This window comes from Cyprinodon variegatus, unplaced genomic scaffold (genome assembly GCF_000732505.1).
Source record: "Cyprinodon variegatus isolate N-32 unplaced genomic scaffold, C_variegatus-1.0 Scaffold14, whole genome shotgun sequence".
NCBI lineage: Eukaryota > Metazoa > Chordata > Actinopteri > Cyprinodontiformes > Cyprinodontidae > Cyprinodon > Cyprinodon variegatus.
In genome coordinates this window covers 1,933,925-1,957,493 of record NW_015150467.1, presented here as the reverse complement: position 1 = coordinate 1,957,493, position 23,569 = coordinate 1,933,925, and the positions used below count along the sequence as shown (strand labels likewise).

At 38.5% G+C, this 23,569-nt stretch overlaps 2 protein-coding genes across 5 annotated transcripts in view; both read left to right on the top strand.

The window, feature by feature from the left end:
* The window catches only part of kiaa0753 (KIAA0753 ortholog), a 27,503-nt gene extending 16,957 nt beyond the window's left edge, over nucleotides 1-10,546 (top strand). For both annotated transcript variants that reach the window (XM_015382975.1, XM_015382967.1), the window contains exons 17-18: nucleotides 5,137-5,358; nucleotides 9,857-10,546. In XM_015382975.1, coding sequence (XP_015238461.1) covers nucleotides 5,137-5,358; nucleotides 9,857-10,001 — 367 coding nt within the window. In that variant the 3' untranslated portion in view covers nucleotides 10,002-10,546. The remainder of the gene's footprint in view (nucleotides 1-5,136; nucleotides 5,359-9,856) is intronic.
* Nucleotides 10,547-17,197: 6,651 nt separating this feature from the next.
* Nucleotides 17,198-23,569, top strand: part of pitpnm3 (PITPNM family member 3) — a 149,966-nt gene continuing 143,594 nt past the window's right edge. For all 3 annotated transcript variants that reach the window (XM_015382884.1, XM_015382891.1, XM_015382875.1), the window contains exon 1: nucleotides 17,198-17,584. In XM_015382884.1, the coding sequence (XP_015238370.1) occupies nucleotides 17,560-17,584 (25 nt within the window). In that variant the 5' untranslated portion in view covers nucleotides 17,198-17,559. The remainder of the gene's footprint in view (nucleotides 17,585-23,569) is intronic.

Genomic DNA, 23,569 nt, shown 5'->3' with positions numbered 1-23,569 from the left:
GACCCGATGAGTAGCATATTTTTTGGCATGAGCCAAATAGCAGAGACAGGACCAATCGTCAAAATTTTGGTGTCGATCATTCGATTTCATCCTGGACACTACAGAAAATGGGCTAAAAGTGTTAAAAACCGGAATTTTCCTTTAAGGTCCTACATGAAAAAAATAGGTCCAATTCATTCTGATTTATGGAGAACTAAACAAAATAAATTCATACCAATACAATATAGTCACATGCACTGTTTAAATTTAGGGATTCAGACATCTCTAAAGCAACTCTAACTTTGCTTATAATGTAAGCATTTATATATATATCAATAGCTATATATTGACCCAAAAAAATAATTTAATATAACTGAAATTAAGCTAATACTTGGGTCACATTGCTGCTTTAAAAAAACAACAACAAATAACCAGCCAAGCCTAATTAAGTTTCAGATTCCAGTTTTTTAATTGTTTTTATTTTGAGTACTGCAAGAACTTTACAGTTTTTTTTTCTATGCAAATTTTAAACAAAACACAACTTTTCAGCAAACAAAAGGAAAAAAAGGCTAACATTGGGTTATCTGTCTTTTACCCACTAGTCCACTAAGCTAATTCAGTGGCATTAAATTGGTTTAGGTTAATCAATGGTTTGCTAATGATGCTCTCCTATTCATCCTTTCTTTAAAGGTTTTTTTTTAACCATGCTCCTTATAATTTTATCTAAGCCTCATAAAATAAAGAGCAAGTTTTAAAAAACAAATGCCTGAATTTCATTACGTCAAAAAAAGCCAAAGTTTTGCTGTGTCACTTTATCCAGAGTACTTTAGGGGCTTGTAAATGTCAGATGGTGCTTCCATCAAGACAGGCCAGATAATAAGATTCAGATTATATCTGTCTTCTGACTCACACATCCCATTATGCAAAATATTTTTTACCCATTGCTCCTCTTTAAATGTTCCCATTTAACAGTTTAGCTCCGTCATTGCTTAGACTTGGCTGCCATATTTGATGTCTTTAAAACTGGTTGCAGCACAGTGATGGTTCACATTACCATGAAAAAGAATTCTCAATGGATTGAATTATGTGAATGGATCCCTCACAATGACTAATCTTCACGTTCAAGAGTAAAATGGCGAACTGGTGTAAGAGCTCTTATAAGGCTGTGTTCATTATTTCCCCAGCTGGAAGTGGGCAGTCAGCTTTGGAGAAAATGACTTGAATATATATTAATTAGTACTAATTTGTTTTTGTTTATTTTATTGTCAAATGTCAACATTCATGATACTCCACTAAGCATATAATTGGTCACAAACGAATATTAAAAATGCCTAATTATGCAATTTATGACATTTCTAAAAGGTCAATTTGACTTTGCAGTCTTCTCTGAAAAAAATCCTCATATTTAATACCAAGTATGAAAGAGAGCGTGATTATGGCTTTAATAAACTTTCTTAAATCCAATCCTAGATACTAAATTTTTCTTCAATCTGTGTAGCTACTATGAGCCTAGATAGACCATGGAAACTACTGATAGATTGGTTTCTAAGGCATTTAGAGACCAGATGTTTATTGGGAATAGCTCTTTTCCCTCATATTAAATAAAGAAAGCATCATTCCTGGCTTAATTGTTCTTTTAGGGTCAGAAAGTTATCCCTAAATAAAACTGGAGCTCTAAGATAGAAATTCTTGGCTGGATCATGAATGTTTCTTATGCTTCTGAGGTTAAAAAAAAAAAAAAAAAAAACATGCGACACACTTGGCATTTTCAGCCCTGCTATTATTGTGAGACTCGCTTTCAGTGTTGTTTACATCAAACTTCCCTCCATATTAAAATGAAAAATCACTTTGGAAAACTTAATAAAATAATCCCTGACAATTACCTTTCACTAACTCCCAGTTATACTCTGTTGCACAGTAACCCTAACCTTTCAACGTAGTTTTCACTTTATTTTATTCATTAATATGTATTGAAACCCTTCACCTGTTCTGCCCTATTTTAACAGCATTGTGTGCAGAGTGGTCAGCCAATGGAGCTCCATGGCATGACTACTGCTGCTCTGCTCTCTTTGTGTACAGATAGATAGATAGATAGATAGATAGATAGATAGATAGATAGATAGATAGATAGATAGATAGAGAATGTGACACGCATACGGTCCCACACAGATCAGGACATCTGGTCACATCAGTTACTGCAAGCACCTGTCAGCACTAAGCAGGTTACGCAATATGGAGCGCCGTAACATTATATTCAGAAGAGTCTGTAAATTTCAGCAAAATCTAAGTCTGGTTATCCCATTAAAATCTGCCACATAAAATGCAGGTGACACACTTTTTTGTGCGAATTTGTTTCTGAATGAGAAAGATTCAGTTAGCTGTTTTACTGTCTACAATGAATTTAAAGAAGCACGATGAGGTGAGAAGCTTCTAAAAGTAAACCTTATTATCTGTGACATGTGGAAAATCGATCAGGCCACGAAAGAGAGGGGGACTTTCAGCAGATGAAAGAAAGGCTAAACAGAATAGAGCCACGCAGCTCTGTTTTATTCTTTTATGTTTTCCATGTCTGCCATGTAACATGTCAAATGTGGAAATGCTGCCATCTTTTCAGCAATCTTTGAGCAGAAATAGGTGTCTAAATTTTTTTGGTAACGCACACAGAGGCAGCTGCTTTTTTTTTTCTAACACTAGCTGTGCAAAGTGTGGAAATTGCTACTATAAGCTGTTGAAGATTGAAACCAAGCTGTCTTCAGATATGCAGCCTCTGCTCTTAACATGCATAATTAACAACTGCCCACAGCAGGAAGGCTGGAAACATATTTTCAATGCTGTTCTTTTAGCATTATTTTCTAGAGTAATCAGATCTGGTAAAGATTAGTGTTAGCTCTGCAAAGCCAGAAACTGGCTTCGATTGGAAAAGTTCTGATTGATTGATCTCTCAAATGTCACATCTTACTTTGACGGAACATTCGGCTGCTTTGTTCCAACTTTTTTTCATTATTCTTTTTTAAGTGTTGAACCTTCGGCGTCTACTCTAACATTTTCTCAGCTTTCACAGGGCAGATATTTCAGATATCTTCAAAAAGCTCATTTAATTAAAGCTTTGTGCCTGAATGCCTTTTGAAGAGAGAAAACCCAGACAAGACAGGATGGAGAGATAACTTTGATAAGAGCCTTACTTCCTGTTTTCCATTCGGCATCTGATTGGAGGAGCTCTGGACCACATTTCCTGGGGTAAAACAGAAAACTGTTGTTTATTTTTCTAGCGATATTGGGTTGATTTAATCCTCTCTCATTGTTGGCTGTCAGTGTTCATTGTTGTGTGATTTTAAGGTTTAATCTGTGGATTTGGAGCAGAAAAATATGCGAAGAGATCATCATGCTTGTTGTTTTAGCCCCTATTTGTTGTTTATAATTCAGATTTTGTCACCCAGAAGGAGGCATTTCAGAGCCGTTATCAGAGTCACGCATGGGGTTTTGTATCACGCATACATATTTAAAGAACGTGTTTGTATGACGGTTATGAAGCTATAGATTTCTGCCTGTCACTGGAGGCGTTTGTGTTTGCATTGTTTGATGACTAAGACTCTTCCAGGCTTGTTTTCTTTTTGATTTTATTCTACATGGTTAAAACAGAGTTGAGCAATGGGAATTCTGACACATTTGAAGAAATAAATTAGATTTGAAAATCAAAACTTCATATAAAGTTTCCTTTTTTCACAGGTATACAGACTGTTTTGTTCTCCTCATTGTTGTTACTTGTTGATCCTGATGGGAAACAACAACAAAGAGCCAACAGTTGTTTACATTGTGTATCGTTTTTGTTTTTTTTACCTCCATCAGCTCTCATTAATGTTGACTTCGTCCCTCATAACTACTTTTCCAAAACAGCCTCTATTCTTGCTCTGGCTGCCTTTCTCATTGCGTCTTTGCGAATGCCTCTGAGCAGCCCCTGAGACAACGCAACCTGCGATTTTTATCTTTTTACTCCTCAGCATAGAGGAAGATAAGATTTACTGCATGTCTCCATGGTGAGCAACCCAGATTCAGAACCTGAATGATTTGGACCGACCGGCGGCTGCTCCGTCAGCAGGTCAAACAAATCAATAGATGAAAGCCCCACTCAGCAATACTGGAAACCTTTCATCTCCGTTTCCCTCTTTGAACAGGTATCTCATCACTTAGTAAATTGTAGATTTGGAGTTTAATATGTTATCATTCTGATTCTATAAGCATTTTTCTCTGCTATTTCTGTGAATGTGACTTGGATTACTCCTATTTATCCATTTTTTCTTACCCAGCCCTGGGTGTGTCCTTGTTGAACTAATCATCTCATCATCTTTGCTGGAGCGCTGTCTGATACTTCAAACACAGACGCTTTTCTAGAGAAACATTAGACTAAATTGAAGTGCTTTGATTCATTGCAATGGACACCTTTTTGGTTCAGTTGTTTTCTCTGCATTTTTCTGCTGGATTTTATTCTCTAAATATAAAAAATATTCTGTTTTTCTTGAGGATTAACCATCTGTGGTTAGTGAAGAAGTTAGATTATTTATGTAATCTACCAGCTTTCTGTAATAATTTCACCGTCAGCACATTAGGTCCTTCTTGTTGTTGCAGGCAGTGCTTCATACCAGAATGTATGAATGATTGTTGGAACCTTTTATTTGCCACCATGACTCTATGAATAATGGGTTAGCCTGCACTGTACGGTAATGTTTCTCTTGCAGTGTTTGTCCCCTGATGCCCATCTGACTGGTTAGAGTGGAAGCAAAGTTGACTGTGCTGCCATTGCTATATTTGGTTGTTGCCCCTCTGGTCAAAAATGAGACGATTTCAGCACAATGGAAAGAGTGGTTTGCTTGGGAGCTTCTGCAACACTAAATATAGCTCACAACGGATGAAAAAAGAGCCGGGCTGATTTGTCCAAACCGAGAGGATTATAAAGAGAGGCCAGCTGAGAATAGGCTATTTCAAAACAAGGATCAGAGAACAGAGCTGCTCACAATACCTTTTCTAACTTCCCACAAGGCAAAGCAAAAGTATGTATTTAGTAAATCTGTGTGTTTAGATTTAGAAGATGAAATGTATGCAGTATTAATTGGTGATGAAACAACCCCTCATGGACCTGTTCATCTGTCTTCTTTGTCACAGGACGCTGTTTGAGAAGAACCCGACAGAGGACCTAACCCAGGTTCAGCCGCTAGCCACAAACAGAGTGTCCAGTGACAAACTAGGAAAAAACATGACTGTGCTCTCGGTGCCAAGCAGCACGCTAAAGAACATCCGCCGCTACAAGGAAGACTACAACACCTACCTGCAGTCCGTGTCCCACGGGGTTAAGGACAGCTTCAACACCTGGGTTACTACAGAAAGGTAAAACACAACAAAAAAAACAGAAAGGCTTGGCTCTGCTTAGCGGTAATATTGTTATTGCATTAGCCTATATGTCCAGATTCTCTATTTTAACTCTATTGCCAAAGCCTTAAAATAGCTGTTTACAGCTAATAAAACCCCTTAAACCTTTTGACATTTGTCATCTTGTACCTACAAGCCTTTATTTTTATTATATTACTGTATTATAAACTATATGTATATTTATAAGCCATTTCAGTAACTCTAAAGTCCAATTAATATTTTTTTTCAAAGTTCTTACTAAAAAAAACTTCTCAAAAGCTGTAAAACTTGTACCCCTTTCCCACTGGCCGGAAAACCTGTTTAAACCCGGGAACGATCAGCCTTTAGTGGCTGTGGGAACAGCTCACTGATGCGTGTCTAAATGGGTCAAACGACTCGGCAAGCGACCCACGCTAAAATCTCCTCGGGTCTGATCGGCATGCAGTGGGAACACCAGAGCTGGGTTTACGGGTTTATTTACATCATACCATTGAATGCAACATACGGACGTCAACAAACCGCGCCAGTCGTGTCTGATCTAACAAGCCAAAACAACTCTGTTTACAATCGATGAACATGGTGCAGCACTGGTAATAAGGATTCAGAAAGAAAAGGGCAAAATAATAAACCACTCTTACTACGCCCTGGCTTCCTTACATGTTGCTCTCCATTGTTTACCTTCCTGATTTCTGTCACACTGGTAACCTCATCAATGCTAACCCAGCGTGATGGTGTCACCAGAGACACAGCCGTGGGGGCACAGAGGATGCAGCTTGCCAGCAGAGGGTTGGACTCAGCTGTTTTTTCCAGCGTGAAAGGAGCCAAATGCCGACTGTTAGCGGGTCGAACAAGATTGAAAAGCACACGTTAACCCGGTATTTTCAGTCAGAAAGAAGATCTAGTGACCCTTTGGAATAAAGATAACTCTTAAAGCTAAAGATTTACCAATAAAACTTTATTTCATTAAGACTGTTGAAAGTACAATTATTAGTCAGACATTTTAGAGCAGAGAAAAGATTAACATTTTATAAAGGGAAAAGCCAAGTGAGTAATTTCCATATTTTAAAAAATGAATGAAAACTAGTATCACTCAAAAAAAGGCAGCGTTTAAAACATAACGATAAAAAAAAAGAAATCTAAATCCAGTAATCCAGTTTTGAAAATTTCAGAGATTTGTTGCATATGAACAGATAATTGTTAAAACCAACCTTCTTCTCGGTTTTATATTTAAAAGCATTTGTTTCTATATGGGCTGTGGTCATAGTTATAGAAAACTATTGTGATGGAGGAGCCACAGGTTGTAGATTTCTGGTATTCCTGGTAACATTATCATGAAAAATAAATGAAACGTTTTCATCATTTGCACATTTCCTGCCATGATGTGAGTTCATGTATTACATGCCTATTATTAGTCCCATATCAGCAAACTAAAATCAATTTGAGATAAATTTCTTTTTCAGATCTGATTTAAGAGGAAGGAAAAAAATACTGTGTGAGGATATCCAATTATTGGGGTCTTTTTGAAGGCAGATACCAGGCACACATAGATTTTTACACCCCTTTCTTCAATCCGCGCAACATCCGTTCTGAGTGATGAGATGGTAATGAGCAGCGGGTGCTACTGTGCTGCTACACCACCTGGAAGATATCATTCAAGCCGTCTGCTAGCAGACTGATTGCTAAAAAGATCATCACCAGCATCACCAAAATATAGAAAAGCATACTACCTCTAAGCTCTAGTTCTAAGATATTGCTAAATCAAAGAAGAGAATAACACAGTGTTTGGATGAACTTCCTCATTCTGAGACCTAAATTACGTTAGTCTCACCCAACATAATTAGTGAAGAAGCATAGGGAGTTGTTCAGAGCAGCAAGCGTGGCTCAGAGATATTATTTGCAATTCCTATTAATGGCGGTTCCGATCAATAACTTTTCAATCTGCCCTATTTTTTGTGTCGATCTTTATAAAAACATTATTCTTTTTACTCTTTTAAATGTTGAGCAACACCTTATTTTTGCTTTCCTTGGATCAAAAATATTTGATGGGGTTTTCTTGGGGAGGCAGACTTCTTCAGCAGGATCTCAGCCCTCCCTGCTGTGATGTGTGTGTGTGGGTGTGTGTGTGGTGTGTGTGTTGACCCAGATAATGTTCCTACTTTGGCTTGCTGGGGGTTTTCTATCTCGTCTTCTAGACCCAATTTAAGTTCATTTATAAGGGTGGAATTACCCTAAAAGACACAGTGTTGCATCACATGTTTAGCTGGATTGGCTGCACATCTATTTTCAAGAATTAGTTTTTTTGTTTGTTTTTTTCTGATCTAAGCAAATCCTTAAATGATGCTTTTAATTCATATTGCATAACCAAAGCAAGGGCTGTGCCTGTGTTCTGGGTGTTACGATGAGTTATTCCAAATCACTGCTTTAATTTCACCGGGGCTGCATCTTTGTAGTAATACTGTGACTTCAGGGTCTCATTTTTTGCTTCATGCCGAGGTTATTTTATTGGGGTCTTCAGGCTATGACCCTAAGCATGTGCTGGAATAGTTTGAAATAGGAAGGGAGCCCTCTTCTGTATTCTGTTCTCCATTAGAGGAAAAGATTTATCCTTCGAGGCTGGTGAGTCTCTGCCACAAAATGAACAAATTTAAGTTTACATGGGGCCAGATCTTCTAAGTGTTTATGTATAATAACATGTGCAAACCTGATAGCTTAGGCAAAGCTGAATTACTAAGCAGCTGCAGCTGAAATTGTACCTGTGACAGTGACTACATTGAGCATGTTTGCCTTCATAAATATGCACAACATGTGCTGATCAGCAGAATGGACAGAAATCTGGGAGGATATGAAAAAACATTATCATGGATTCAGTTTATCAAACCTAAACGAACTGCAGGGAAAGTTACTCCATCTACATATAGCAGGTTTGAAAGCGAGAGGCAACACGTGCACAAATGTCTGCGATTGTTGTAGCAAGAGGGAGGCTTAGTTGTAATGACAGAGGATGGGGAGAGGCTGTACGCAACATATTTGGACAGAAAAGTATTAGTAGGGAAAATTATGTCTGAATCTAACAGTTTTACTGCAGTTAAAGCAAAATGAATAAACAAAAAACCAACCATAATTGGAAGTAAAAAAATAGTGGCATGTTAACTGACAAATTAACTAAATACTAACAGCCACCAGTGAACAACAAAATACCACAAAGCCTGTAGAGGGACTTAAAAGTGGGGAGAAGAATTTGAAAAAAAATCTGCCATTCATCCCTTAAATTCTGCGTTCCTATCTTGTTCCGATGTAGTTTTAAATAATTCTTCTTAATTTGTATGTAAATCTGACAGTATCAGAGGCACTGTGTCTTTTAGGGGAATTCCACCCTTATAAATGCACTTTGATGGGGTCTAGAAAACAGCTGACTGATAAACATGTCAGCTTTTCCAGGTTTTATGGTTGATAATTTCTCTTTTTTTCGTCCTCTTTTTAAATGCTTTTCCCTTTGTTTAATAGCTCTTAAAGATGCTTATATTGGAGTGAATTCCAAATATTGTTCATCATTATTGTCATTTATATTGTTATTAGTGTTTTTACTACCTTTTCAGAATCCTCATTTCACAGCTACCCCAATACCCAGTAAAACATGCAATCTTCTCATTTCAATAGGACAGTCCAAACAAGTTTTGAACCTATTATCCATTATGCAATTTATGTAGACTACAAATTGCACTTGCAATTATTATTTTTATTTATTCATTTTCATTTTGCACAAGAAAGTAAGTGCTCCTTATCTGGAGTCTTTAAGGAGCCTATCTTGTTGAAGAGTAAAGAGAGGATGGAGCTGGAAATGGACCAACATTTAGATACTTCTTCCGCAGTTATGGAGGGAGTGGTTCTAATGTCTCTTAGTGAAGTAAGGTTAGACCTAAAAACTAAAGTTCAACATTTTCCAGTCCCTGTACATTTTAATTCTCTCTTATTCCCATGAGATAGGAACCCTTATCAAGAGTGATGATGATACTGGTTTTTGCTCATTCTAATTTCTCAAAAATAAAACTAAAGCAACACATAAGAACAACATTTAACTGTTTTTTTCCATCCTTACTACAATAAACACTCAGTAATTCTATTAGATAGGGGTAGTGATATCACGCATTTATAAAGAACTGCTGCTGCATATCTAGGGTTTACTTTTATTTAGAAAGACGGAGAAGTTTGAAATTGGAATTATTTTTGGTATTTTATCAATTAATGGAATTAGTGTGAATTACAATACAGTCTCTGAGTGTGTTCACTAGAGAATGTAGATCAATTCCTTACCTTAACTCCGAGATCCCCACAAGGCTGCCAACATTTCCACATAATTGATTTTATTAGTGATGCTGTTCCTGCTGTGTACTAAACTCCATATTCTGAGTGGGATTAGAATGGTACCTTGTTGCTCTGCCTGCTTTGTCCAACATCCCTGCTTGTGTTTGTCCTGCAGCCTGGCTGAGGAGATCCTGTCAGAGGCCCTGGCTGACGTGGCTAAAGAGTTTCAGGAGGTTGTGGAGGAGTATGCAGAGGCCATCTTCACCTCAGAGTTCCTGCAGCCCATCCAGTCCCCTCCTGCTTCAGCTGTGAGCAGCTAGTAGGACACCTCAACTGTTTGCTGCAGTTTCTTTATAAATGAATTGTACTCTGCAAATGATGGATGTATGTTTTGATGGACAGCTACAAATATTTATTTTTATAGAATTTTATACATTTCAAAATATGTTTTTTCTTTGCAAGCAATGTATTTATTTTATATAGTAAAATTGTCATTTTCCTGTGATTTCAGCTATTTTTAAAGAAAATGCTGCTAAATAATTTACACAGGGAAGAAATGGTCTCATCACTCTTTATGGTCCATTTGTATCTGTGAAAGTATTCCTCAGGGAAAGTTAGTTTAGGGTAGATAAGCTTTGAGAGCCCGATATGACATTATAGAGGATTATACGATTACTGCCCTCCCTTTGCACTTGGGTTGAAATCTCCCTGAGGATTACTCACACTTCCTACTTTCATGGTGGAATACGGAAATGAATTATTCCATATGGTCTCCATTTAGAAATGTCTAGAGGGCAAATTTCATCTTGTGTTTATTTCTGCTGCTCCTTAAATTCTGCTTGTGCCTTATTCTCTAAATAAATGGGCTCAGTTCTTCACAGTCTTCTTCATTTTGTTCAGTGTGATGTGAAAGTATGTTTGAGCGCAGGAACAAAATGTATTTTTATTTTTTCATCATAAAGGCTCTTCTTTGGGGGAAGTTAAAATTGATTTAATTGCACTTCCACTAGTGCAATCCAGTAGTTCTCTCAGTGCATGTCAGCCCACTAAACTAAACAAAATATGGCCACTAGATTATAAAGCACACTACAGATAATTATGGACCGAATCAAACATAATTATAGTGAGAAGGGGCAATTTTGACAACAAAGAAAACAAGACGTATTTGGCGCACTTAGAAAAACTCTGAGTCCCTTAACAGCAACATGAAATTCATTCAGCCAGAACAGGAGGGACATATCCAGATGTTGCTTTGGACGGTGGGGACTGGGTTGCAGCCACATTCATACACCGACTGCAGAAATGAGTAGCTCCATCTTTCTTAATGGCTGTACTTGACTGTTTAACATAATACAGCCCACAAGCTTATCATTTTACCTCAAACAAATATCATAGGGATAGCTCAAATCATCACAAAATATGGTTTCTTCTCTAAAGACAGATGCTTATTCTTCAGGTTTATGAGGAACAAATGTATAGGACAAATAAAAATATGTAGCAAATGAACAGTTTTGTCTGTCAGTAGAAGGCATGCTTTCATTACAAAGTCGTTTGAAAGATTTGTGTTATATTTGGAAGCAAGTTAATATTGCATAGTTGATGTTTTAGTGAAAATAGAAACTTATAATAGTTTTAAAGACTAGTCCCAAAATGCAGTGCATAAGCATCTGGGTCAAAGCATTTTGCATTCTACTGTGGAGCAGTTGTCTGGAGCTACCGAATAAAGAGGATAGATGAGGAGGCACATTGGTGAAGAAAAAACATTTAGCTGGTTAAACGTCCTAGTCAAAGTCCCAACCTGCAAGGATTCTGTAGCAATGCATGAGACTTTAATGTTGACGAATGCTCTCCATCTATTCTCACTTAGCTTGGCTGGCTTTTAAACAGCTAAAGCTGGTAGAGAATGTTGTGGTAAATTTTTCATATAATGACCAACTGAACCTTGCTTTTCACATTTCTATGACTGAAACTCATGTCTAATTATGAATGAACACTGAATAGGTTCTGTTCTAACATGCTTCTACTGGATCTAATCTTGCTTATAATGTGATGTAACCTGATAAAGACGAGCTGTGTCCTTTAAAGCAGATGTCATAAATCATGGTTACAGCCTGAGAACAAAATGAAGGTTCACTCTATTTTGTATGAGCTCACTCTCTTAGTGTCTCAGATCATGATACAAGAGCAAGTATTTTACCTGTCAATGCTAAAGCAGATACAGACCTCTGCTTTGGACAGATGTACTTTACAACTGTTCTTATTCTTGCAAGAATAAAGATAAAGGCTGCTTGAGTGATGATCACTGTTCCCTTGTTAGTTATGGAAAAGATTCTTATCATTTTCCAATCAAAGACATGCAGATGCTGCAGCAGATTTTTAGATGCAGTAAGCTATAGAGCATTTTCCTTCCATTCTTTATAGTTATGCACTATTTTGTGTTGTTTATTACATAAAATCTGTTTAAAACACATGGATCTTTGTAAATGTAACTCGAAAATGTGGAAAAGGTTACAGATGCTACCGCCGAAAGACCAGAATTAGCAACTATTTTGCACCTAATTATAATTTCTAATGATTTGAGGGGTTAGACCTTGCCTCTGGTGAGCGCTGACTCATTTTCAGACCTAATACAAAAATTGGTCAGGATATAACTGAGTGCAGCACATTTGTGATGCTTTAATGGTGAAATCTATGTTGATAAAATATGTCACGATATATTTGACATGAAAGTCTTTTTTATTTTTTTTCAGCTGATGCTGTGTTTTCATTCCAGATGGATGTCAAGTCTTCAGGCTTATGAGTCATGCTGGCATCAAGGCTGGTCATTGTTGAGCGGTCTGTCAGCCAGCGCTGCTGTAGCATGCATTCTGATGACTCTTCTCATGTAGATGCGCTGCTTTTTGCTCAATCATTTTAGGATACATTTCCTTCCAGAGATTCCCAAGTCTTAAAAAGCAGTGGGAAAAGGCAATTTGTTGTAACAGACTTATGAAAACATTGGTTACATCTATGATCAATGCCCACTTGTTCACATTGTCAGTGACTGTCACAATAGGTCTGTAGTCGTTTCAAACATGTTTCCATTTTTAGATGATGGATTAAACTGTGACATGTGACATGTCCATATCTCATGCTGATGCTGATTTATGACCTAACCTGCCCTAAACATCCCTACACCTGTATCCTTGACTCACAATGCTCTTTGTTTTCTGTCCATGCAGTTAGAAAGTACTATGACTGTAAATGCACAGAAGGAAGGGAAATAAATGCAGATTACTATGGTATATTTAAAGTTTCCCATGTTTGAAGAAAAACAATGTATCATTTAGTATATTTGTTGTGATTTTCTTCAGTATAGCTTTGATGTGAAAGTGAAATTGTCTGGCCAAAGGGGAGCAGCAAGAGTCTAAAACTGAAAATATGCACCTTAGAGACTCCTTTGCTGACTGGCCAGTATGCTGCATTTTCAGACTCCTTAATAGTTTCTAAGATGCCTTGTGCTGCTACAGCAGATCTTGCCTCTGTTTTCCAAAAGCCCCGCAGTGGTTATAAACAGAGTTACCTGGGATAGTTTCTGTGCCCTTATACTGTACTTCATCAACCATTGACATCTTGCAATAAAGTTTTATTGTCCAGAGTTTAACACTTTAAAAAAACAGACTGTTTAAAAACAGATTTCCCCCTTTTTTATTGCAGGGATCGTTATTCAATTTAGGGTTCTCTGCTTCTTGTTTACAGTCGGAGCTTGTCTTCTAATGTATGAATATAGCTTTGCAAAAGCAACTGATTTAATTCAATTAGCGTTTTTCTTTTCTCTCCTGGACGCTGTCAGTGCGGTCATTTGCTGTAATCAGTGCTATCGGTCTCCCCGACTTCCTGGCCTTGAGGCCTTTTCAATTAGTTTTCCTTGGTGGAATCTGAGCTTACTGCTCTGCACAAGTAGTGTGCTGCACATGGCTTCCATGATAAAAAGGAACTGCTTTTGTGCATTCCCTTTGAGTTTGATAATGTAACATGTCCATCTCTCATATTCCAGGGCCATGGATCGGCCACAGGCGTTTTGCTACATCAATATTAATGTGTGTGGGAGTGTGCGCTTTCAGGGCTGTGGGATCTCATGCGTGATCAGATATGTGGATGCCAGGGATGGAAACAGCCGGTGCCACTATGAACAAGTTCCACCCAATGATGGCAAAAAATGTGAGGAGAGATATTTCACAATAATTTTGATCAAGTGTGCACTCAGATTTAGAGTACGGTGCAATATCTGCCTGGTTAAACAGATCCTCATGGGCAGCTCTGTGGGACAATTAATAGTGGGTTTAATTTTGCTATTCACAAATTCTATTTTAAGCCACAATACTCAGAGATCCAAGGTTTTTCTTTCCTGCTTTAGTAACTGGGACTGTATGAGAAAGGTAGCACCTGCTGTTGTAGTGATGGACGGTCAACAGGGGTGATGGCTCACACCTTCTTTCTGATGCTGTGAGCCAGTTCCTTTGCTCTCTCTCATCCCCCCAAATATCTGTCTGTCTGTCTTACTTTTTTAATGCTACGGCAAAAAGCTTTTATGTAATTTTAAGGGATGTTTATGATAAATCATCACAAAGTAATGTATAATTATGAATTGTTTCCAAAAAACATTTACAGGGTAATATTTCTTTTATTTTTTTGTAAATAAAAAACTATAGAGTGATAAGCATTCAGCCTGTCTGTTAGGGTATCTCTCTCTTAGCTTTGCAGACCAGAGGCAGAGAATTTATACATTAATTTTTCCATATTAGCTAAGCCTGGATTTGTGTTTTGTCACAGATACTTATAATTTGCTTTGGCTGCCCCAATCTAACAAATTTATATGCTTTGATCTAAACCATAGCACTCGCTCCAAGTTAACGGTAGTTCTCCACCAGGAAAGTTAATCTCTTTCTGTGTCTAAAATGGATATTGTGTTATAATTACTGTAATCTAGCTTTGTAATGGGGGAATTTGACTGAACACTAACCCTCAGTAGGTCACTGCCTCAAACATATATTTGGGGAAAAGTAGCCGCTGTGTGTCAAAAACTCTTGACAAAGCAGATGTAACCATGTCATCCGTAGTGAAGTGAATTGTGTGAGCTGGCATTTACTGCGACAAAAAGCCAGTGATTGCTCCTGCTTTAAAAGCTACTAAACCCAAATCAACCTACAGTTCTGTCATGATATCAGCACTAGTGCCTGGTCTGATTAATCATTTTACACACCTGCTTAGCTCCGCCCAGTTCTCATTACCCGTTTATCTGATCCACATTAATTTGTCTGTATTTAACCAGCCTTCAGACCAGTCATAAGTGCCAGATTACTTTGAGCTGTTGTTGAGACTTATTCTAGCGTTCCTGTATTCTGATTACCTGATTCTGACCCGTTCTGCCTCTTGACCTCTGAGCCTGTCTGTTCCCATTCTGATCTGTTTGCCTGACCTGTCTTCTGACTCCTACCAGATCTCTTCCTGTTTGTGTTCCTGGAACTGTGACCCGACTCCGTTCTGGATTCCCACTCGGCATATCACCGGATCTCTGACCTCCTGGCTCTGAGAACCGAGCACATCACTGACATTGGCTTTTGCTTCGCCCTCTGGATTATCTCTTGCCTGTTCTCCGACCATCGATACATCAGCGTAAATGCAGTCATCAATCCCAGGCAGTTATTTAAAGAGAAATTGTTACACAATGTCCCTTAAAGCGGTTTGTATCCTCCAACACGTTTTTCTTCCATTTTTCCCCCCAGGTTATGGTTTTCCTCCATGAATAACATTCTCATGCACCTCAAAGAGCAATATTTTGATGCCATGATTCCTCTCACTAGTGCTCGATTGATTCAGGATTTAACACACCTTTCACCTTCACCCTGTTTCCTATCAGCCTGTTTACTTTGTCTATATAACCAGCTCTCAGACCAGTCACTAGTGCCCGATTTTTAGCAGCCATTGGTGAGCTCTATCCAGTATTCCTGCAAACCTGCCTGCCTGATTCTGACCCGATTCTGCCTCCTGATTCTCTGAGCCTGCCTGAACCTTATCTGACCTGTTGTAGTCTGTTTTTGGAACTTTGATCAGTTTTCTTTGCCCTGACCTTACTGTCGGATTTACCTCTGGATTGTCTCTGGATTAGGCTTTGATTCTCGACCGGCTCTCGGATTCCAAACTCTGGTTTGTCTCCTTGATCATCCTGCCTGTCTCTGCTCTCACTGATCTGTCCCTTTGCATTCCCCTGGACCAACTAGTAACTGTCAAAGAACCTGGATGGATTCATGAATCCTAAGAGGTTCACCAATGATGTCACACACCAACCAGCTTCTTCAGAACCTCAAAGTTTGTCCCCAAACACCGATAAGGTTAATAAATCAAAATCCAACACTAGAAACATTTCCCTCTGTTTCTGTCTGGTCACTCAACAGTCCAATGTCCTTCCGGTTGCTGACTCTGGTCAATCCCTCCCGACCTGCAGCAGTTTCATATTCTAATAAACTGTTTAAACATCACTTGTTGTTCTTGTTTAATTTTGGGTTTTATGTTTTCCGGTCATTAAATTTAATCCCTCCATCCAGAGAACCTTCTTCTCTCTGTTTGCTTCTTGTTATTTTGAGTCAAGGTTAAAAACATTTTTGTACAGAACTGCCTTTGACCACTGAAATTAAATTGTTAACTGTGGTATCATTAGTTTACGTTTTCTGGTCTGACAGCTTCACTTGTTTTACTACAAATGTATTTGTCTTTACTTGCTTTCATTCTCCTGTTAGTTTCTTTCTATATGATTATTTAATTCATGTAAAGCACATTGAATTATCCTTGTACTGAATTGTACTATACAATTAAACTTTCTTTATGTTTTGGTTTTCCAACACTAACCTTCTCCCTAAAGGTCAATTTTGTTAAGTGAAGAAATAATGCTGTCAATAGACTCTTAGAGAGTAAAGTTGTGGATCTCTGCAGCTTGTCCAGAGTCACTGTGAGACTCTGGGCTGCTTCTCAGATGGATTTTCTAATGCCATTATCTCTCCATGATGAACTGAATGAAAAGATGTTTCAAGCTGGGGATATTGTTTTTAATCTATGATGCCCCCAGCCCCTTTATGCATGGTGTTTATCTCTCTCTATATATATGCAAATTTTAAAAACCAACTATTTTTGTTCCACTTAATTATTCCAGTAAAACATGCAAAGGCTTGTAGCTGGAGCAGGAATGAATAACAAACAGGAAGGTTTTTGGCTTCACATTGTTCAGGTACTGAAGGACTTAACAGAAAATAGATTAAAAAAAAAGTCCCCCAAAACAAAAAAAGAATAAGAGCAATAATTTAAGGTACTCAGAACTTGATTCAGTTGTCATCCTGCTGCTGTTTGCTACACTGTTTGCTGCTGTTTTTAGTAGTGATCCTAAAAACGTGAGGAGACAGGCAGCAGGAGCAGCAGGAGCAGCAGTCCGGGAATGCGCGCACCGCTGGAGGCAGTCGAGCTGCAGAAGTGGATCCTCCGTTTGAAGCAACTCCGGCTGATGTTTGCGGCGGAGAGGAGGTGAGAGGAGAGAGACGAACAGGAAGAGCTGGAGCTGGGGTGGGCATGACATTTGAGCAAAGTCTGCACAGAAACAACAGCCTGCAAAGTAGCGATGTCTGCGGCACGGCGCTCCACTGCACTTTGCGCAGGTGACTGAGAGCTCCTCTGTGGCTTTGAAGCCTCTTTTTTTCCTTCCTCCGCTGGGAGAGAATCAGGGGAGAGACGAGGCAGTGCCCGCCAGGTGCCACCGCCAGGAGAGGGGCGGAGGGACGCAGCGCTGCTGCTTAATTAACTGGCAGACGAGCAAGAACACAGCGGACACAGGTGCGCACCGGAGAGGACAACATGTCAAAGGAGACAAAAGGCAGAGGTAAGGTGGGGACGTCATAACACGGGTGGTCTCGTGCTAACAGGTAGACCTTTATGTCTCGCGGTGTTCGACAGCATCTGCATGCAAGGTTGCATGGATGGATGGATGCATGGATGGGGTCCGTGACGGAATGCGTGACAGTCCGGTCTCAGTCTGGTCCTGATCTGCTGAAACAGCCTCTGTCCTGTTTTCACTCCGAATCCCTTCAGCTGAAGTCAGTGGTGTCAAATGTTTCAACAGTGAGGTGGAGACAAGCCTCTCTCCACTGTCACAACACAGGGACACCTTTTAAGGGTTACAGTTATTAAAATGATGAAAATGAGTCATGAGTCAGGCTGATTAGCCATTGCAAAGTAAAAGCCCGCAAAACTGTAAAGGGAAATACAGAGAGCCATAGTGAGCTAAGAATAGCAGGGAGTTTTTCTATGCAGCTCATTTGATTGTTGAACTGGGTTTGCAGAAATTAGAGCTGACAGGACAACATCCAAGGGGCCCTTCAAGTCATGACATTTCTGTTGCATAAAGAGGATGATTTTGGCTCTAAAAGAAATGATTTTGCTGCACACAGGCCACCTGTTTGCATTGTGCCAATTCTATAAAGAAAGGCTCCACATGGAAAGGAAAGCATCTTCCTTTGGCTTTGCATGGGTTTTACCAGCTGCAGAAGATGCAGGTCCTGGTTTAGTGTTCTGCACATGGCCTCTGCGCTCTGACCTTTTCCACAGGCCAGGAGTAGACGAGGAAGTTTCCCGCAGGAATCAATGACATTTCAGATTATTGTCAGGCTAAGTGGTGACAAACCATTTATCTAGAGTGAGGGGATTTCATTTATTGCAGACATGGATTTAAAGCAATATCTTTACTTCCATACCAGGGTGGAGAAACAAACACTGGTTATTTTCCTAGGACTTTTCTGTAATAGACCAACATAAAGACAAGCACATTTCAAAAGTGGAAGGAATATGATACATATTTGGCTTGGTTGGTTGATTGTGTACTTTATTTACATATATATTCACCCCTTTTACTCTGATTTGACTCTTAGATTAGATCCAGTACAAACATTTGTCTCCACAAGTCAACAAACTATTAGATGCAGCGAAGAAGCCAGTGGTAACTCTGGAAAAGCTGCAGAGATTCACAGCTCAGGTGGGAGACTGCTGACAGGACACCTGTTAGTCTACCATCCCATAAAATCTGGCCTGGAAACTTGGCATTAACAAAGCTTTAGTTGGAAATCTAACGTTCAGAAAACACCATCCACCTTGTGAAACATGATGGTGATAGCATCATATGGTGAGGATGCTTCTCTTTCACTGGGCCCAGGAAGCTGATGGGAATATGGATGAAGACACTGCTGGAAGAAAGGTTTAAAACGTAAGACTGCTTTAAGACTTAAGGCTGGGGTGGAGATTTATGTTCCAGCAGGACAAGGACACAAAGCATGCAGACAGAGGTACAATAAGGCGGTTTAGAGCCAAGTTTATTCAGTTGTTAAAATGAAACCGTTAGACACATGAATTATTAAGTTAATTCTTAGATAAAATGTGAAAACTGCTGCTCAAAATTCCACTCTAATTAATATGACTGATTTTGGACTTTTTTTATACTAGAAGACAGATCAGATAATTTGGTTAAGGCGGAATTAATTTAAGCTCTAGCTTCAGCTAAATGGGGTTTTTTAGTACTTTTTGGTTTTTAAAAAAAGAAATAAAAATACACTCATGCAATGTGTTTTTGTTGAATGAAAGTTTTGAGTGTATTCATTAAATGTTTGTTTAAGACAAATTAACTGCACGCAGGGTATTCCTAAGGGATACTTTTTCAGATGTCAGCTTCCATGTCTGCTGGATCAATTTAAATCAATGAGGCAAACAGGAACAAATTCAGCCTAAAGGGACAAATAAACATTGTCAAACGGTATAAATCAAACTAAATTAACTTCATCAATTGTTAATTGATGGCAGGATAAAGGTTTGAAAGCAGACAGGCAGCATGGGAATTGGAGAAAATACAATTTATTTCAACATAAACACTAAAACATCTGAATCAAAGCAAAAACATATCAATAATAGATATAATAAAATATTTTTATTAGAAATAGATAGATAAAGTCTCTTTTGTTTAAGTACGCTTAGTATCCTTAGCTCCTGAAAACTGGTTTAAATGATAAAATCACTAATTTCAGAGGCTATCAATCTAATAAGCAGAGTGTGGCGAGGCACCCTGGCTGAAAAATGGACCCTTCATTTAAGATGACGGTGGAGAAACAGATGGTGAAATGCTCTATCTTTTCACTTGTGGTACAGCGACCTGAAACGCTGTAAACAATGACCAGGAGCGAGTTTGCCAGCAGTTCAAACACAACGTCTAATTTAAAAACCTGAATAAAATGCAATGTACTTTTAAAGAAAATAACACTGTTCAAGGTTTCTACTCAATGGGGTAGAAGTCTGGAAACATTTAGAGTTTGATTTTATCATTTTCTAGATCATAAGAATGATGTGACAAAAGACTGGGATCGTCTGTGCTCCTCTTGTGTTCAGCAAACATCAGACGTGCGGCCGACTATTTTTAGCAGAGAGGCTCTCAAAAGACAAATTAGCTTCTCTGGCTATATTGAAAATCCTTTTTTTAATCAAACAGCCGCAGCGGGATGTTTTCTCCCTATTACTCTTTTTTCATTCTTTTTTTTTTTTTTTTATAACTTGAGCCTTGCTTGTAAATATACCTGCTGATAAAAACTGCAGATTGAGGACTCCTATTATTTCAGCAGAGGTTTATGAAACAAGAAGTCATCTGTGCAATGTTTCAGCGGTCTGGTGGCAGCTTTGTGGCAACGGGCCGAGCCTGTGAGGTTATTGGGATTGTAGTCGCATATTAAACATGCTGTGTTGCAGTTAGCACCACTCTACTTCTCTTCATGTCTCATATATCACAGTATTTACACCTACGTTAGTTTTTTCGACTCTCACCAGTTTCACTTGTTAAGGCTTTTGAATTTTGCAAGTGTGTCTCATGCATTCTCACCCTTTTAAATCAAGAAAGAGGAAATCTCACATTTCACACTCCCGATTCAGCCTGTCTGAATCAATTGGTTTAAGAATTTCCCTAAATTTGTCTCATATAAAGAATTTATTGGTGCCTCCAGCAATATGAAAGCCTTAAAATAAATCCTCATTTTATCACATTAGCACAATATCTCACTAACAATTCCAAACAAAATATACATCTACCACTAGGAAATCAAGCTTCTCAAAGTACTACTGTCCTGCATGTTTTAGTTGCTTTCCTGCTGCAGAGCTGACTTGTATGAATGAGTAATTAGCAGGATTGTGCAGCACTGGATGTGAGGTCATGTAATTGTTTGATTCAGAGGTGCTCCAATAGATAAACATATAAAACATCCAGGGCAGGGGTACCTCAAGTAGAGGCTTGGGAACCTCAGCTCTGCAGGACTACATCAAGAGACTACATTTTCTCTGTAGGAAAGTTATATGAGAAGACTTGTCAATAAGTGAGTCACTGGTGATTTGGAATAAAAACAAGTGTTTATTAACTAAAATTTAAATGAGGCTGGAAGTTATAAGGTTTTTACACATCTTTACTTCTGTTGCCAATAAGTATTGACGTTGCTGCTTTTGCATGTGATCATGATTAAAGACGCTCAGTTTACAAAGCCTTTCTCATCTCCTTCAGGGACACAACTTCTTGTTCACATTACCTGTCTATCAAAGCAGAGGAGAGCTCCACTCTTAATCATCCTCATACTGAACGATAATTTGGGAAGAGTAATAAGGATTAAGAAATTATGTGAGCTGCGTTCAACAAAGCACCTGTGCTGAAAATAAAGCAGGTGTGTTGAACGAATTGATGGATTTCTCTAATCCATTTGAAAGGATTTTGAAAGCATGCAGAACGCTGTTAGTCACAATGTACAGTAAACCGCTCCCATTGTCTTTTAAACAAACATTTGGCAATAAAGGTTTGTTTCTAAATATATGTATTGTCTTGTGAATATCATAACAAAAACCATTTATCATTGAACCTTGTTGGCAATTAGGGTGTGAAATTTATTTACACTATTTATGAGCATCTTAGGCTTTTCATAATTTATTTCTGCCATTTTACTTAAGGCCAAGGCCTTTTTATTCCTCGTTTGAGTAAACATGAATGAACACAGATTTTAGATTTTTTTTTCAAGCAAAATGATTTAAAGGATCTGTTTGATAATACGGGGCTGCTCAGTGGAGCAGTGGGTAGCCCTGCTGCCTTGCAGCAAGAAGGTTCCAGGTCGATTCCTGGCCAGCGGTCTTTCTGCATGGATTTTGTATGCTCTCCCTGAGCATGTGTGGGCTTTCTCCAGGTACTCCGGCTACCTCTCACAGTCCAAAAACATGACTGATAGGTTAATTGGCTTCTCTAAATTCTCCTTAGGTGTGAGTGTGTGCATGAATGGTTGTTTGTCTCTGTTTTGCCCTGTGATGGACTGGCAACCTGTCCAGGATGTACCCTGTCTCTCACCCAAAGACAGCTGGAGATAGGCACCAGCACCCCACATGACTCCGCTTGGGATAAGCTTGATGAAAAATGGATGGATGTTTGATAACACCCTTTGGATTGATGTGCAATCACAGGATTGGACTAGTCCAAGAAACCATGTGATGATTTGAGGAAAAGAAATGTAGTTTGGCACAAGCCAAAGACATATTTTAAAGCTGCAAATTAAATAAATTGTAAGTTTAAGTATTGACCTGGAAAGTAAGCACCTGGTTTAATGCATGTTAAAATCTGTCTGACATGCTTAAGTAAAAGAAAATTGTGTAGAAGTTGAGGAAACACCCAGCAACCAACAGGACCCAAGCGGTTCATAAACTCAGAGCTGCTGGAACACCAGTTTTACATCATGACTGACTGAGATGGTGATGATCAACAAAGCACTTGACATGATGAAAGTTGACTAATTAGCAGCGGCCTTTTATGGTCAAGCCAGAAACGTTGTAGAGTAACGTTTTCGGCCACAAAGATGAGAAGTATTTTTGTAGATGAGGCATTTCAACTTAAGAACCTTGCATCCGTTGTCGAGCATGGTGGTGGTAGAATCATGTTGTGGGCTTTTTTTCACTGCTAGTGGTGGTTTTGTTTTGAATAGGATAGAATGAAAAAGGTGGATATCTGTTATTTATCCATGAGCTGAAATCAGTAGCAGGATTAGTAGCTCTGAAACCTTTCAAGAGTGGAGTTCTTCTTCAACCCCAACCTTAAATTCAAAAAAGGCTGCCATTTAAAAAAAAAACTAACACTAGTTAATCCAACATTTTGCTTTATTAGATTTTTCGGTTTTTACCTATAACAACATGGTTAGTTTTGTTTAGATTCATTTGCATATTGAAGTTCCAATTTCAGAGGTAAAAAACAGAAAGAACAAATAGAAACCTTTTCATGGTACACAGTCATTCTCTTCAGTTTCTTCTGAAGGCTTGCACTTAATTCCCATTGGATACATTTTCCACTTAATTCCCATTGTGTTACAGCCAATTTACCCCTCCTGAAAATAACTGATTCCACAGTTTGAAATTCACACAGCTCGATGACTTGCAAACAACAATGATTCTTTTTTGATGAAAATACCTGATTCTTCCCAGAAAACCAGTCAATTGAAATGAGGTGAACCAATTCTGCTCAGGAGAATGGTCAAAACTAACTACCTGTAGACCAGGAGCTTGTTGATCACTCCAACAAGTATAGTATCTGGTTTCTCTGCAACAGGCTAAGTAAGATATGTAAAAATATTAGTGTACACAGATAGAACTCCCTGTTTAAAGGGAAGTTAAATTAATAATAATAATAATAATACATTTTATTTAACAGCGCCTTTCTAGACACTCAAGGTCACTTTACAAATAATACAAAAGAATAAATAAAAAGAGATGAAAATACAAAATACAGATACAGGAACAAAAAACAACAGAGAACAAAAAACAA